Source organism: Solanum lycopersicum, chromosome 3 (assembly GCF_036512215.1).
Source record: "Solanum lycopersicum chromosome 3, SLM_r2.1".
NCBI lineage: Eukaryota > Viridiplantae > Streptophyta > Magnoliopsida > Solanales > Solanaceae > Solanum > Solanum lycopersicum.
In genome coordinates this window covers 1,501,180-1,517,193 of record NC_090802.1, presented here as the reverse complement: position 1 = coordinate 1,517,193, position 16,014 = coordinate 1,501,180, and the positions used below count along the sequence as shown (strand labels likewise).

The following is a 16,014-nucleotide window of genomic DNA, read 5'->3' as shown; positions in this document are numbered from 1 at the left end:
ATACTGTAAATCTCTCTACGGATGAAAATGTGAAAAAGGGGAAAAGGTTTAAAATAGCTTCCTTCTATTAAAAATTGAATAAAAATAAGTGAATATAAACCTCCTATTAAAATTTAAAAATCAATTTTTCACCTCAAATGCGAAAGACATAAATATAAAATAAGAATAAATTAAAAAATATATTTATATATTATGACAATAAAACAAACCCATGTTATTAAAAAAAAAAAAAGAAAGAAACACTCCTATTAGCTATCAAAGTTTAATTTTTCACCTTTTCGAATCCCTAAAAAATCTATTTCTCTTCTTTTTCTTTACCAAATTCTAAAAAAAAATATTGTTTTTTTGGAATCGTAAAGGTTACTATAACCCCTTTAAATTCTTGCAAATTTTCACTGTATAAGTATATGTTCTTGCTGTTTAATGTAAAAAAGATTGTTTTTTTTTTTACAAAAATGGAGGTGGCAAGTTCTTCTTCTTTGGGTGTGAAGATAATTGATATTGCTGATGATAACGATGATGTTTTGGTCATATATGAAATCCCAAAAGCTTCAAAAGGTAAAGGAAAAAAGTTTATTGAACCAATTTCAGTAGAAAATTATTTATATTCAAAACCTTGCTGCAGTGGTAGTAAAAAAGTGATGATTGATCTTTCTGATGATGAAATTGAGTTTTTGGGTACCAAATGTGTACAAAAATCGAAAGGGGTTTCGAATATCAAGTCGATTGTTATCGATGATGATGGTGATGTGAATGAGTTGTTTACTTGTGATATTTGTGTTGATGAAAAATGTGTTACTGAAGTTTTTAGGATTATGGGTTGTAGTCATTCTTATTGCAAAGAATGTATGGCTAAGTATGTTGGTGTTAAGCTTCAAGAAAATATTTGTCGAATTTCGTGTCCTGTTTCGGGTTGTAAAGGGCAATTGGAGCCGTATAATTGTCGTTCGATTTTGCCTAAGGAAGTTTTTGATAGATGGGGAGATGTGTTGTGTGAGTCAATGATTATGGGGTCGGAGAGATTTTATTGTCCGTTTAAGGATTGTTCCGCGCTTTTGATTGATGAAAATGGTAAGGATTCTGTTGTGATTCAGTCTGAATGCCCGGAGTGTAGGAGGTTGTTCTGTGCCATGTGTAAAGTTGCTTGGCATTCGGGGATTGTATGTGCTGAATTTCAGAAGTTGAATAAGGACGAGAGGGAAAGAGAGGATTTGCAGCTTATGCAACTTGCTAAGGGTCAAGAATGGCAGAGATGTCCGCAGTGTAGGATATATGTCGCGAGAGCTTCTGGTTGCGCTCAAATGGTTTGTAGGTTAGTTAGTTACTCTCTCCGTTTCAATTTGTCTGTTTGGTTTTGACTATAAGTTGTTTGAATCTTGTGGTCGTCTTAAACTAAAGATATGTAAAATGTACTAAAGTACTCTATAATATTGTGGTTTTAAACATGTCACATTCAAAGTTATGACTAAAATTTTGCCAAAAACTGAAAGGGGCGTGCTTTTTGAAATCGAGGGAGTATATGGTTTTTGTGTTTCATTTTCTCCCGGAAAGTTTGTGTGATCGAAGATGTCTAAGCTTAGATGTTTTAATCTATTTGAGCAATGTATGTTATTTGCCTTTAGTCAGGAGTAGAAGTAGAAGTAGAGGGTGCCATTTGCTGTATACTATAGAAAAAGTAAAAAATTAGGGATGATTTGAAAAAGTATATAAGGAGTGAGAAAAAATAATCATGTTATGAGAACCAAAGGTTAGGCTGACTACTATGGTAGAGCAACACCTAGAAAGATTTATCCCTACCCCTTACCTCGTCTTGTCTTTCAGTGTTGCCAAGTCCCAAGGGAAGATCGAAGCCATAACACAGGTGCGACCTCAAGAATTGTCTACTTGTTTATGAACTACTAGTTTATAAGAATTTGATTGCTTGTAAGCGTACACACATCTCTGATTTGCCATGTCTACTGATGAAGAGGGTCGGTGCAGAGAGTTGACCGAAGCAAAGGCTGCTATGTGTGGATGCTTATAATTAGTTGTGTTAGATTCTCAACTACAGCCCCTATATCACTAGGATTTCAATTTTATCCTTGTTCTGCTGCTGGCTTCAATGAAATCTTGCATCCTTGTACTTCATTATTTCTTTAAAGCTAAGCAAAAATGCATAGTCTTCTCTTTCATTTTCAATTACCGTCACATATTTTGTTTATTTTTGTTGGTGATCCTACAAGATCTTTGTTGCTAATGTTCTTTGTCACGCTAACAAACAATAAAGCTTGATAACTTGGATGCTTCAATTCCACTCATTGACAATATGGTTTACTGCTGACTTTATCTTTACTTAACCAAATTGTGATGCATCATTGTTAACACTTGCAGGTGTGGATGTAGCTTTTGTTATAAATGTGGAGCTAAGTCAGCTGATCACCATTGCACACGCTGTGGTACTTAAAGACGTATTTCGTTTGAACTTATTAGTACTGTTCTTTCTTCTTTTTGTTCCCAAAATTACGAGTCCTCTGTAGATGTAGCACTCTGCTTAGAATATAACTGCGAGTTTTACTTGGTGGTCTCTTTTCTCAATCTTGATTAGATCTTAAATGGATGTAGTGGTGATACATGGAACCTATGTTTCTCAGACATCCAAAATTGTGTTGCACCCATATCGGATTCTCCAACTTTTAAAGTATCCGACATGCAGCTACTGACATTTTTGAAGAGTCTGAGGAACAGTCATAAATATGTGTACATATATTTGGCCTTTCTTGGAAGATATTTCATATATATCGTCTTCCGAGCAAAAGGAAACTACTATAACTAATGTTGAGATGCTCTTTTGTATTTTCAGGTATATTGAACAGATTGTAGATACCTCCAGAGGTGCAAATGCGCGATTTCTAGTTTTTCTTTTTTCGTCGCTCTAGGGGTATTTTAGTGATAGGTTCTTATGGTATAACTTGTTGATATTGATTTTCAGATTTTGTGAATTAGAGGAGATGACTAATGAAATAGCTCAAACGACTTATCTTCTAATTATTAATATGAATCTTGGTTATTGATTTGGTAGCTTCATACCTAAATATACAACAACAATGATTTAAGTAAATGTCTTCAAAGTACCACAACTATTGCAGTAATGATCACTTCAGTGAGCTCCACATTTGTAACAAAAGTTACATCCACACCTGCAATTGTGAAAAGATACAAATGGTTGTATTCGATTTTCAATATACAACTGATATATCTAGGTTGTTCATACTCTTTAATCAAAATACTTTTTATATATGTGTCTAGGACTAGTTTTACACATTTGATTTGGTCGAAAATTAAATGTATGAAGGTAGATAACACAAGGATCAAGATCGAAACAACACAACATTTCTTGGACCACAAAATCACTAAATTTTCAATACATGGGAAGTATTATAAATAACTGAACTCTTAATTTAAGATTTGCACATATTTAGAAAACATTGCAACACAAGATTTAGGACGAACTTACTACTACTTGATTCAGCTGAACTCGTTGAGTTGCCTTCTAGCTCCGCCCCTACTCAAGCACATTGTTAAAGCAAATATGATAGTCCTTCACTTCTCAGCATCTTAGTGCTGTTCTTCAGCAGAACAATCACCCTTTGACTTGTTCAAAATGGTCTCGATTGAACGTTCTTTCCTTAAAACCTCCACGACTTCAGACATGGTTGGTCTGAATGGCGGTGTATCTATACACTGGATTGCTAATCTTAGAACTATATCTGCTTCTACCCAGTCGCAATTCTGTATATCTTCGAGTAAATTCAATAGATGTCCCTTCCGATTCATTATTTGTGCCTATAGTAGTCGAAACAAACCAATAACTTTGACTAGTTTCCTAAATTAATGTACATAACTAGTGAAGTTAGTTGAGTCTCACTGACCTGATCAACGAGGTATTCACGGTCACCACCACCTGCCCCTGGGGTACTGATTCTCCTTCTGCTGAAAAGTATAAGCATGACAACTCCAAAGCTATACACATCCGCGTTGGCTTCTAAGGCACGATTTTTAACTTCAGGCGCGAGGTATGACCTGCAAAAGGCTTCCATTACTGAGAAGTGCAGTTGTAATAGCCAATGTATACAAAGTTTTAACACACCTAAAGTATCACTAATTTTTATCTGAAAGAGAGTGAAAGGTCAACATCACATCTGAAGTATCCTGTTTTTTTCGAGTTTTTTACCTGAACGATCACCAACTCATCAAAACGAAAGTGTTTTGGTAAATAGTCGGTGGTAGTTCAGGTATGAAAGTAAACAAACCGGGATATTTTTGGTGTTTTTTTGGCTATTTACTCTTTATGAAATATAATTTGTTAAGTGTGTTCCCTTACATTGTTCCTTCTGACTTTTGCTTCTGATAAATCTTTGCAAATCCAAAATCATATATCTTCGGATTCAGATCATCATCAAGAAGAATGTTCTCTGCTTTAATATTCCCGTGTATAATTTTATGTTTCGACCCCTCGTGAAGAAAAGATAAACCTTCTGCTACCCCAAGACAAATTCTATATCTTGTTGGCCAATCTAGTGGTGGTCTAAGTTCTTCTGGACCTGTAAGTAACCAAAGCTCGACGATTTAATTCGTTACTACAACTACAGAGGCTTAATGAAGAAACATTTCATAAATGGAAGACGTTACCGAATAATGCATCTTGAAGAGATTTAGTTCCAATGTACTCATAGATAAACAGAAATTTGTTCTTTCCTGCACAGCATCCCATTAGTGTTACAAGATTTGGATGTTTCATGCCAGTTATTCTACGACTCTTTTCCATAAACTCGTTCATTCCTTCTTCTGTTGTCGATAACTTTTTAACTGCAATGGCAGCCCCATTCGAAAGAGTGCCCTGGATGTTGGTAAAGTTTTTCAGATGATGAAAATGTGAATCAGAGAAACAAAAATAAGTACTTTACTTTCAAAAAGAATGTGCCTTTCCTTTTCTGTTAACTTTTTAATTCCAACCAACTTTCCGTTTCAAAATGAGAATTTTGGTACATTCTATATCTTTTTAGTTTAAGACAGAAGATTCAAAAAGTCTTTTTTACTTTCTTGAATTCCGTGCCAAGTCAAAAATAGGCCAAATAAATTGAAATGGAAGGAGTATATATCTAGATGTCCGGTCATCAAACTAGCAAACGGAGAAAGGTTGTGCATAGTGCAGCTACACATAATCTTTTGTCATGAGAGAATATCTTTTTCGGAAAGAAAATGAAGAATACAGAGGCGGACTAAAACAGTCGAAAGACATATCACAAAGAACACAAAAAATCATAACCTGCAATGAGTTAAAGATTCTAGCTAACCTTGTAGACGGTCCCAAAACCTCCCTCACCAAGCCGGTTCTTATCATCAAAATTATTTGTGGCAGCTTTAATTTTCCGATAGTTGTAAAGCCCTCCAGGGTAGAATTCAATAGATTCTTGATAATATATCAGCACATTATTAGTAAATAACTATCAGTTGATTGGAAAAAAAAAGAAGCTAACTACAAATAAACTGTCTTATGATTCATATGGTGGTAATTAAAACCGATAACTAGAGAAAAAAATGTATCTTGGGCTTAACTCAACCCCAAAAGCTAACGAGCAATGTGGGACAACTTAATACCCCTCCAACCTATGCCCAAACTTACCAATGGGAGGGTGGAAATACATAATATGGGTGCTTAACAATGGGTAAAATAAAAATTGGGATAGATCTGACACTGATGTCATGATAAGAATGGATCTTGGGTCTCCTTTCCAGGATGGTAAAGGGCGAGCAAAAAGGAGAGATAACATTTTCAGATTTTGGAGATCGCCTCAAAGATTGCTTCGCTTCAAATCCCAATGGAAAACAAAATAAAATCCATAATACAAGTAGTATTACCTTCCCGACGTAATTTCTCTTGGTACATCGAGGAAAAAACAATGAACAATATTAGAAAAAGTAATGCAGATCCTGAAATTCCAACAAGCACTCCAAGGGATAGATGTGATTGATCTGGTTCATAAATTGTTACCATGAAATATCAGTCACAACATAGGGACATAAAACATGTAAACTGGTAAACAGTCTGGGGTAGCTCGGTGCACGTTCACGTAGGGTCCGAGGAAGAGCAGCACCCAAAGGGGTGTGATGTACACAGCCTGCCCCTAATATGAGCATTTTCCACGGCTCGAACCCGTAACCTATAGGTCACACGCAGACAACTGCACCAAGGCTCCCCTTCGTAAAACAGTGTAACAGTTGGACATAAAACGAATACCTAGAGTTACTGTAATCGCAGATATAAGGGGCCCATAGTTATCTGATGGGTATAAGATTGACCCTTTTCCAGACCAGTATAAGTGAATCTCGAGTAGATTGTTATGCACTTCAGCGGAATATTCCTTTGTTATAGGCTCATTCACAGCTTGTCCTTCTCCTTCTGCTTCTATGTTGAAGTTTGGCTCCACCTTTATTCCCTGCATAAATATTCTGTAAAGATCTTGTATATGTTTGCGTATGGATCAACAAGGTGGTTTTGGTACCTTACCTGGATTTCTATATCAAAGACTCGCCTTGTTTTGCCATGCGAAAGTCTATGTTTTCTCTTAGATATATCAGCAAAGTGAAGAATCACTTTGTACGTACCGGGTACCAAACAAAATCCATAATATTTCAATGAGATTGAGGATAAACGTGCTGTTCCATACAATTCGGCCTCACCAGTATGAACTTCGCACACATCATTTAGAGTATACCTGTCACGTTTTGCCCATAAGGAGGTTCCCATACTACTATAGCCCCAATTTAAATTATTACTCATGAAGAAAGTCGATCCACCCTCTTCTTGTACATCAGCTTCATAGACATTTCCGTATACTGATGCAGACACACCACCGCAGTTTATATACAAATGGTCATCTACAAATGGATACACAAATTTTAATGTGGAAACGACAAACTAGAAATATAGCAATCTTATCATGAGTCATGAGACCAACACATTTAACTATTGAAGTAATTATGTATGCAGTTAGTCATAAGGAACATAACATAAGACGTATACTAAAATCACTTCATGAGTATAGTTGTTCATACTTACTTAACTGAGCTCCATTCCTACAATGCAAATCAACTTGGTTCCGCTTTGCAACCCTAAATTCAAATTTATGCACAAAGTTAAGAGTATGGAACTACCAATTTTCTTCCGAGGCTAAGTCTTTTTTCCCCCTCTTTGTGGAGATACAGGTGGAAGTGCTTACTCTTCCGTTTCATTGAGGCAGCACGCGAACTGATTACTGATAAAGGGAATATGATTGGATTCAGAAATAGAAAAGCTACGTAGAAGCACATAAATAAGATTTTTTTGTGGATATGTGAAAATCACACTTACAAGTTGTGATTTTTCGTGTTTTTGAGGCTTAAGTTGAAATGGTTTTCAGAAAGATCCCTGCACTTCAACTTGGACGAGTGAGTGACATAATATGTTGTAGACATTAATGAAAAGAGAAAGCCGGGGCAAAAGATTATGTTAAATCAACTACTATTAGTGTGATTTTTCATTATATCCAAATAATGGATAGAAGAGTAAAAACAACAACACCGAAAATAAAAGTCAGTGTAGAAAACATGAAGTGTTTGCCCTTCTTTTCTTTTTTTGATAACCGAGGTGTGCAGGCCAGCTTTCGCCCACCTAGACTAAGTACAACCAAAAATGTAATACATTAATGCAAAAGGCACTTACACGTATGGATGATGATCGGCCCAAGCTGGAATTCTCCCAGTGAATTTATTTTTTCTTAGAAATCTGGAAACAATGCATCGGATTATGACACTTGAAACAAGACAGAACAGAAAAGTGATGAAAGATCAACTTTTCGACATCACAGAGCTCAAGTATTCATCAAATGCGAGCTATCACACAATTCTGATATTCAAACAACACCAGAATAATACAATCTAATACACAAGTACTGTAAGTTACATTGCAATTAGTATGAAAACCAATGTTCACTTCAAAACCTTTCCATCTATAGATCCGCCTCATCTGTTTTACAACAACAACAACAACACACCCAATATAGCCGCACAAAGTGGGGTCCAGAAAGGGTAGAGTATACACAAACCTTACTCCTACCTCAAAGATAGAGTGGTTTTTTTCGATAGACCCTCGACTCAAGTAAAAAAAGTCCGGAAGAAGTCAAGAGAAAAAAGTAATCGAAGTACAAAAACATCAGATAATAACAAACAACAGAATGAAAACCACAACAAAACAATGCAACAGTCAAGGTACAAGAAACAACATATAGTAACAGAAATCCATAGTAGCTGTTATCGAAAAAAAAAAAAACTTGAGTTGTGAGATGTATAAACTATTACTGGCTTTGACAAGAAATGCATAGAAGAAAGATATAGATTGCAGTGATGAATATTATATCCACATTTCATTACAAAAATAAGATCACGTATATTTAATGTTTAGTTAGAGAAGCAAGATCACTTACATAAATTTCAGTGATTCCTGAACAGTATCTGGAATTACACCAGACAAATTATTAAAACTCAAGTCCCTGCATCAGGAGAAAAGAAAGTAATACACGCAATTAAGTTGTTTTTTCCACACACTTTATTGTATGATGTTAAACGAAAGAGAGCAAGACAAACATAGCACACTTTAAGAGCTTAGCCTGACGGAACTCTTTTATCAACAAACGACCTTGTGATATAATAGTTTTCATTTGAAAAAAGCAGTCAAAGAAGAGAACATTTGAAGCATCGACTTTCTACTATAAAAAAAGCATGCCCTTTTCTTTGTGAAGTAAACGAATATGGAGATATTCTTACAGATACTCTAGGTGAGGTATTGTCCATATCCAATCAGGGATTCCGGTATTTAGTGAGCAATTCCTCAATGTCCTAGATAAACAAAAAAATTGGAAAATAGAATTCTATTTTAGGAGAAAAGCAAAAGAAAAAAACTATTATTCCAATAAGCATGAAAGTTTTGGGTGGCACGGGACTCACAAAGTTTTCAAAGATTTCATTTTCGATAAATCTGGAAATGAGTGTTCTCCAACTAACGGAGATGAGTGTTCTTCAACTAAGTCACTGATATACCTGAAAGTAGATATTACATAATCCTTAATAATTCAAAGTTTGGGAGAACTCCTTTCAAGGATGCGTGTATCGAAAAAACAACAGGATTTTACAATTGTGCTAGATTCTTCAGCTCTGAGAACTTGTGAGGCAATGGTGAAGAAAAATTGTTCCCCATCAGATTCCTTCTCAACATGTGCAGGAAAAATAAATCAATAGTCTTGCTAAAAACATGCAGATAGTATAAGAGCGTACAGTTAGTTAGTGAGTTTTACATGATAAGCAGATTTTTCCACCCTTCGGTAAAATCCGGGATTTTTCCACTGAGGTTGTTCCCTCGCACATCGCTACAAAGAAAGAAGATAAACAATCGAACACTACTAGAAACAGAGGCTTAATCGGAAATTTGTGTTATAAAACATGATTTTCCACCCCATTTAAGAAAATCGTTATCTTCCCATTGAAAAATGTTCGGTGGCTACTGCCACAGATACTTTGATTGAAACAATCATAAGGAAGATAAGAGAGTTGATACTTACAAAGTTTTCAGGTTCACCAAACTATAGAAGCTCGACGGCAAGCCACCAACAAATTCATTGTTCTGCAACTGCCTGAAATCATTTACAACATAATAAGTATCCCTGTTTCGTTAGGTACATGCTCCCAAAAGCAACTAACAAAAATATACGTACAACTCCTCAAGATTCACGAAACTTGTGAGGCTATCCGGGAGTTCACCCGAGAGTTGATTATCCGCCAGGTTCCTAATTGTGAAGGAAAATAGATGAGGATTAAAGTTTAACCAAACCAATAGGGAAGTACAAGTATGGATCTTATCAAGGCGTTTACAATTCGGTGAGGGTCCCAATTCCTCCCAGCTCAGATATGTTCCCTGATAATAAATTATAGCTCAACTCTCTGAAAGGACAAGAAGAAAATAAATATATTATGAACTACGACGACTAGATAGTAATAATTTATTTTGCAATATGCAGCTTTAGACTTACAATATTTCCAAAGATTCGAGAGACTTCAAATTTGGAGGTATTATTCCGTCGAACATGTTTTTGCACAAAGAACTGTAATATCAACCAAGGTAATGATTAAATACGATCCCAAGATAGAATTCTGAGTGAATTTTCTAGTTAACCCATCTTCATTGGTTCAAAACCAAATTTTGAAATGCCGGATCAATGTTAACTCCGCATCAGTTGACGGGTAAAAATGCAGACGTAACTGGCAAACAGTTTGCTACAGGGCACAATTAAATCAAAGTGTGGTTATAGAATTTAATTTGATTTATTAGTTTGTCATTATATACAATTTTCCCTATAAAAATATTCCTCATTCACAATTTTCGTTATTAGAACGCCAATGATCTAATGGTTCTTAAAGCTTACAAAACCAAATAGATACAAACACAAACATAAGGATATAATTAGGTAAGCCGATGACTTACATTTTTTTTAAGGAGCTCATGTAACCAAGGAAATGTGGAATTGTTCCGTTTAATGAATTATCACAGAGAGAACTGTCACAGATAGAACATTATAAGCATCAGAGGTAATTAAGAAAAGAATTCCTTATTTGGCTTCATCGTACGAATAGTAATGAAAGACTTCAAAAATAGATGAGTAAATTTCTAATGGATACAGTGAAGGATGGAGAATATAATGCAAAGTTTGCAGCCGAAGTTATGAAACTACTCACATGTGCGTTAGTCGCGTCAGATTTTCAAATGATTCAGGAATTGGTCCCCTCAACTTGTTCCCATCCAAATTACTGTGATCAACCAAAGTAGATAGACTCATAAAGGATAGCACATTATCGAATCTTTGATATGAAGTAGTTTAGTTTTAGACTTTATTATATTCAGATCCTTTTTAGAGTTTGATTACCTCTTATTTAGTAATATATTCTGGAAATGGTGGAATGCAAGCCCTACGAGATAAGATCACTTTCTAAGTATGAGTGCTTAAGACGTTTAGACTTTAGCCGTGAGCTACCCTGCTATTATTCAAGTAATGACATGTTTAAATCTAGTGGCGTGTGCACTAAAGCTCCAGGGGAAGGGGCAGACCACAAGGGTCTAGCTGTACGCAGACTTCCCTTGCATTTCTGCAAGAGACAGTTTCCACGGCGTGATGGCTACAACTTTACCAGTGACCCAAAGGATCCCCTTCGAAAAGCACAATACAAATAAGAATAAATTGTTTAGGTATCCTTACAGAGTAGTCAAATATTTGAGGTTTCCAATGTTCTTAGGGATCCAACCTTCTATTCGTCTATTGGAGAAATCCCTGCAGTTCATTAGGTTGCAAAGACATCAATCAGAAACTAGAAGTTGCATAGTTGAAAACAAATACGACAAATATTAACTCCCTTGAGACCACAACTTCAAACAATAATAACGAACGTAAAACAAGGATGATTAGCACATATTTGGCAATGAAAAGGACTAACTTAGAATGTCTCTTAACTTGCATTACATTTTAGTGGTGTAATTGTGCAGACGTTGCTATAATTATAGTGAAATCATTTTTGGTCGAGTAGGAAAAGATGAATCTTCCTGCTTCATGGAAAACCTTTTAGTACAACGGACTTTATTAATCAACATATATAGAAATGTAAAGAGACATAATTTAAGAGGAATGAAGGGTGAAAACAAGAAATCACAAAATTGTAATTTGGAGGAATACATCCTCAAACTTTTAAAAAATCAATCTGTACAAACATAAAGACACAGTTTAAAACAAATCGCTAACATTACAACATTGTCAATCTGGCGTACCATTCAATATTTTTCATGTAATATGAATCATTCACACGATTAAGCCTCTTCAGAATACTAATTCCGAGATATATGTAATCTACTGTGAAAAATTCAATTAGAAGTAGTGGTTTAAATCTCAACAGAGACAAAAAACATAGCTTTGGTGGACAGAGTTACCAGATACTTGTTGTAGGAGGACAGGTATTACTCAGAAAATCATTAACAAGAAGAGCATTCGATGAATCAATAAAAATAAAACAATAATAATAGTAAATAACTTGGATTAAAAGCATACATCTCCACCACTCGACATCTTGTATGATTCTCAACATAACAATCGCAAGTAACTTTGGAATTACTTCCAGTTATCAAACAACTTGGTCGTAATACTGTTGATTTACACCGAAGCAGCTCAGTGATGACATCCTCTGGCATCCAAACACAGAAATATTGGAAAAAGAAAAATTAAAATGGATAACCTGTGATGTCATGAACATTTCGAAAACAAATATATGCATAGTCCATAAAGGTTATTCAGCTTTCATTTCAACAGTAATAGCTGATGCATAAAACGTTATAGGTTACACTACTTTTGGAGAATCTGACACACACCTGAAGCACGTCAGCAAGTTATATTTGCGTAGAACGTAAACAATGGCCAAGTAGCCTTTAAGAGTATGACAATAGCAATCTTACCATCTTCTCTGGCAAGAGGAGGTAATTCTGATCTACTTGTATTATGCTTAGTTACCGTGCATATATTGCGTAGAGGACCGTGCGTAGCCTGTTCAACAGTAACCTCACAATGGACTAAAATCAGCAAAAGAGAAATGAAAATCCTACAAACATACATGAACATTGCCATATTAGCTCACAAGAAATGCTTTCTTAACCAAATACTTCTTCAAATATGTGCCCATACCTATATAATAGCATTCTTTCTCCAAGTATAACCAATAATGTGTGTCGCTAAGGCGGATCTAAGATTTTAATTTTAAAGATTCCTACAATAACAGCATATTTAGTGTAGCTTCACAAAGTGGGGTGGGGTCCCGGCCAGCCGATTTTTTTTTAGAGAAATGAGTGTACTAAAACTTTTTTAAATTAAACTACGTAATATTTAACAACTAATATTTTTGGACACGGATTTTTCAAATCAATCGGCTACTCTTCTTAAAAAGTGAAAAGAAGAGTTCATGCTAGTGAGATTCAAACATATGAACACTTTTATATGTTTATGCGTCTTGACTTTTCCAAGACGTCTGAAATCACTGGATTGCATCATATTGTTGTGTCAAGAGTGTCTAGATTATGTTATACAAGTGTACACTTGACAAGAGTATAGCTACGCCCCTGGTAAAAAACCCTACCAAAAAGGTCGAGAGCTAAGTTTGTTTTTGTCACACCGTCCGCTCAAGAAAAAACAGTCTAAAAAGAAGTAGATTCCTACAATAACCTCAACTTAATGTATAATCATAATCTAAGTCTCTCGGACGGTCCAAAAATATTGATTGATTTAATTTATCGAATCCTTCAAAATCAGAACATTTTTTGAGGATTCAACACGATATTTTTTTGAGAATTCGAGCAACATAAATCCTAACTGTATTCATAATCAAATACATATATACATGATCTAGGCAATAGCTATCCACTCCTAATGTGTGGGTTATAAAAAACAACAATCCCAATTTCACTTTTTCATGTTGTTTCCACTTCTGGGCCCTTACAGCATAGCATTGCTCATCTTTTTATAAAGCTGAAACCTTCAATAATTCTCCATATAGTCCTTGACTTATTTCTATCCCACGTACACTATCACATTCATTTAAACTAAGTACTTTCAATGCGAAGTATAAATTTATATGTAAAAGTCTGTGTTTGATAAACGGTGGATAAATTTATATTCGTCAATCAGATACAGTATAAATAAATTTTGTTTCAGACTTAATTATGAGATATCTCACCTTATCTAGCGTACCAAACAAATCGGCTTCTACATTTACAAACTTCAAATTCACTTTACAGAGAATCAGTCCACTACCAAAAAGGCAAATTCTACGTGAAAATTAAAGCAACTCGTGATTTGCATGTAAGGTGTTTGATGAAATAAGAGAGTTCAATAAAAAAGAAATATACCCTAAAAACTTTATTGTAAAATACGTTTATACTAGTTTTATAAAAAAAAAATTTAAAAAAACATATTACTTTAGTAAATTGCTTTATATACTAACTTAATTTGATCAAAGATTCGGATAGAAGATTAAAAGAAATAATTTTTACTTGATAGGCTAAAAGTGAAGGTGAATAAGTAAAAGCAAAGGGAGAATATTAGTATACACTTTTTTGGTTTTTGCTCTTTAATTTCCATTTACTTTTTTTTCTATAATTGAGACTTATAAATTAATTTTGCATTGACTCCTTCCTTTTCAAGTCTTTGTGTTTGTTGCTTACTTTCTACAATTATTCAAGTCCTTTTCTGTTGTCAAATCATCACTTCAATGGAATCGAAATGAGAAAACCCCACAGGAGATAGGATAAACATATAATATTATTTTTTTCATTTAATATTTGATATTTATTTTGGTGTTCAAATAATTCTAATTCATATTGAAAAGTCTCATTTGAAGGATGATTCCAAATTTAGAATTCGAATATAAATTTTTTGATTAAAAATATAAGAAAAATACTTATATTATTTTTCTATCACAATCCTCGACTACGGATAAATAGTTTATAGCTATATATATACCATCAATTCTCTTATATATATATATATATATTACTATTCTTTTTTAAAAATTATTCATCAGAATTTAAATTCCAATTATTAGACTAATATATAAGTATGGGTAGTGGTGTCGTGTTTTACTTTTTATCCATAAATATAACAAAAATTTTAACATATTACATATATATTTAAATTTAAGGTTATAAAATTTAAAAAATATTTATTATTTTTTTAAATACTATGCAAAAGCAAATTAACAAAAAAAAGTTGAAACAAATTTTCAAAGGAATAAGGCATAATATCCTCTAGATTATTTACGTCTAACTAATGTACAAATATCCACCCCCCTCCCAACTCATTTTTCGTATTTTTATGTATCTTTTTTCATTGACATGACACCTTTAATCACCTTAGGTGGTTGTGTGGTTGTACAGACATAAATATATCGTATTAACTTTTTAAAATTAATAATTTTATTTTTTTTATTTTGTATTTAAATTAAGTTAGTACATATTTTTTGCCTCGTATTTAAAAATATTTTAACCTTTATCCACTGTTTTTATCTTTTATTTTTCTATTAATTTTATTTACTCTTTTTATTTTCTTTGTCTTTTCTTTTGATTTGATTTTAAATATAATTTCAAATGTCTTGAGTTAATCTCAAACGGATATCAAAATAGGTGGAAAAAATTAAAAAAAAATTAAAACTATTAAATTAAAGGGTACTTTTTAATTACTTACCTTTTAAAAAAAATACACATAATTTTTTAAAATAGTGAAAAGTGAAAAGATAAGGAACTAATGAAAGAAAAATATAAAATGTATAAGTTAGAATGAAATTAAAATAAATATTTTACAAAATAATAAATATAATAAGTTTTAACATCAATAAGCATGTGTACGATACTTACTAATTATAAAGTTATTTTAATCAAAAAATGACATATGTCTAATTTGTTAACTCATTATTTGTTTTTAAGAGAGTGTGTATATTTTCTATACCACGTCAATATTTATTTCATTTTAAATTAGTTTAGGGGGTAATAGAACCCTAGTTAAATTTATGTTTGTCTCTGAAATTTCGATTATAATTTGGAGATACTTGTATTTTATCTCATTATTTAAATACTGTTTGAGTTAAATTGAGACAAACAAATTGAAATGAAGAATATTCTAGAAGTTTAAATATCATTTGAGTTAAATTAAGACATCCTTTCTTCATTAATTAGAAATTTAAGTTTGAATTCTGAAAATAAAACATGATTAAAATAGGAAATATATACTAAACATTCGTCAAAATTAATTTAAAATGACAGTGTCCACATTAATTATCAAACAAACCATTTAATTAGTGTCCAATTAGTTTGTTTTCTCCGTCATTAAACTGGACTAACTTGTTTACCATATTATTATAAAC

General features: G+C 33.4%; 2 protein-coding genes across 9 annotated transcripts; one reads left to right on the top strand and one right to left on the bottom strand.

The window, feature by feature from the left end:
- Positions 1-216: 216 nt before the first annotated feature.
- Positions 217-3,050, top strand: LOC101247495 (E3 ubiquitin-protein ligase RSL1). 3 transcript variants are annotated; one of them, XM_010319119.4, is made up of 3 exons: positions 217-1,312; positions 2,371-2,447; positions 2,840-3,050. In XM_010319119.4, the coding sequence occupies exons 1-2, from the start codon at positions 408-410 to the stop codon at positions 2,441-2,443; spliced, it is 978 nt and encodes a 325-aa protein (XP_010317421.2). In that variant the 5' UTR covers positions 217-407; the 3' UTR covers positions 2,444-2,447; positions 2,840-3,050. The 3 variants fall into 3 exon arrangements, with proteins under 3 accessions (XP_010317421.2, XP_004234247.2, XP_010317422.2); XM_004234199.5 differs by having other exon boundaries at positions 222-1,312; positions 2,371-2,435; XM_010319120.4 differs by having other exon boundaries at positions 236-1,312; positions 2,371-2,468.
- Positions 1,618-13,005, bottom strand: LOC543641 (protein kinase LESK1). Of its 6 annotated transcripts, none has more exons than XR_740237.4 (27): positions 12,563-12,766; positions 12,162-12,294; positions 11,322-11,393; positions 10,804-10,875; positions 10,553-10,624; positions 10,101-10,172; positions 9,943-10,011; positions 9,786-9,857; positions 9,633-9,704; positions 9,369-9,440; positions 9,207-9,278; positions 9,022-9,114; positions 8,842-8,913; positions 8,502-8,567; positions 7,742-7,804; positions 7,391-7,447; positions 7,260-7,295; positions 7,100-7,152; positions 6,548-6,918; positions 6,278-6,476; positions 5,899-6,012; positions 5,334-5,449; positions 4,669-4,876; positions 4,361-4,580; positions 3,909-4,059; positions 3,494-3,822; positions 1,618-3,176 (listed from the first exon to the last, which is right to left on the bottom strand). XR_740237.4 is itself a non-coding variant. In XM_010319117.4 (27 exons), the coding sequence occupies exons 1-27, from the start codon at positions 12,800-12,802 to the stop codon at positions 3,595-3,597; spliced, it is 2,982 nt and encodes a 993-aa protein (XP_010317419.2). In that variant the 5' UTR covers positions 12,803-13,005; the 3' UTR covers positions 3,354-3,594. The 6 variants fall into 6 exon arrangements, 5 of the variants coding, with proteins under 5 accessions (XP_010317419.2, XP_069152194.1, XP_069152195.1 ...); XM_010319117.4 differs by lacking the exon at positions 1,618-3,176 and adding an exon at positions 12,789-13,005 and having other exon boundaries at positions 3,354-3,822; positions 12,563-12,705; XM_069296093.1 differs by lacking the exons at positions 1,618-3,176; positions 12,162-12,294 and adding an exon at positions 12,789-12,862 and having other exon boundaries at positions 3,354-3,822; positions 12,563-12,705.
- Positions 13,006-16,014: the final 3,009 nt, after the last annotated feature.

Excerpts from the sequence above, each read along its gene's own strand:
- LOC101247495 (XM_004234199.5), top strand. The coding sequence starts at position 408 with ATGTTCTTGCTGTTTAATGTAAAAAAGATTGTTTTTTTTTTTACAAAA. Across the intron at positions 1,313-2,370 it reads TGCGCTCAAATGGTTTGTAG|GTGTGGATGTAGCTTTTGTT; the intron begins GTTAGTTAGTTA and ends TAACACTTGCAG. Across the intron at positions 2,436-2,839 it reads TCACCATTGCACACGCTGTG|GTATATTGAACAGATTGTAG; the intron begins GTACTTAAAGAC and ends TTGTATTTTCAG.
- LOC543641 (XM_010319115.4), bottom strand. The coding sequence starts at position 12,731 with ATGGCAATGTTCATGTATGTTTGTAGGATTTTCATTTCTCTTTTGCTG. Across the intron at positions 9,279-9,368 it reads TGGAAAAATCTGCTTATCAT|GAATCTGATGGGGAACAATT; the intron begins GTAAAACTCACT and ends CATGTTGAGAAG. Across the intron at positions 6,919-7,099 it reads TAGGAATGGAGCTCAGTTAA|ATGACCATTTGTATATAAAC; the intron begins GTAAGTATGAAC and ends ATCCATTTGTAG.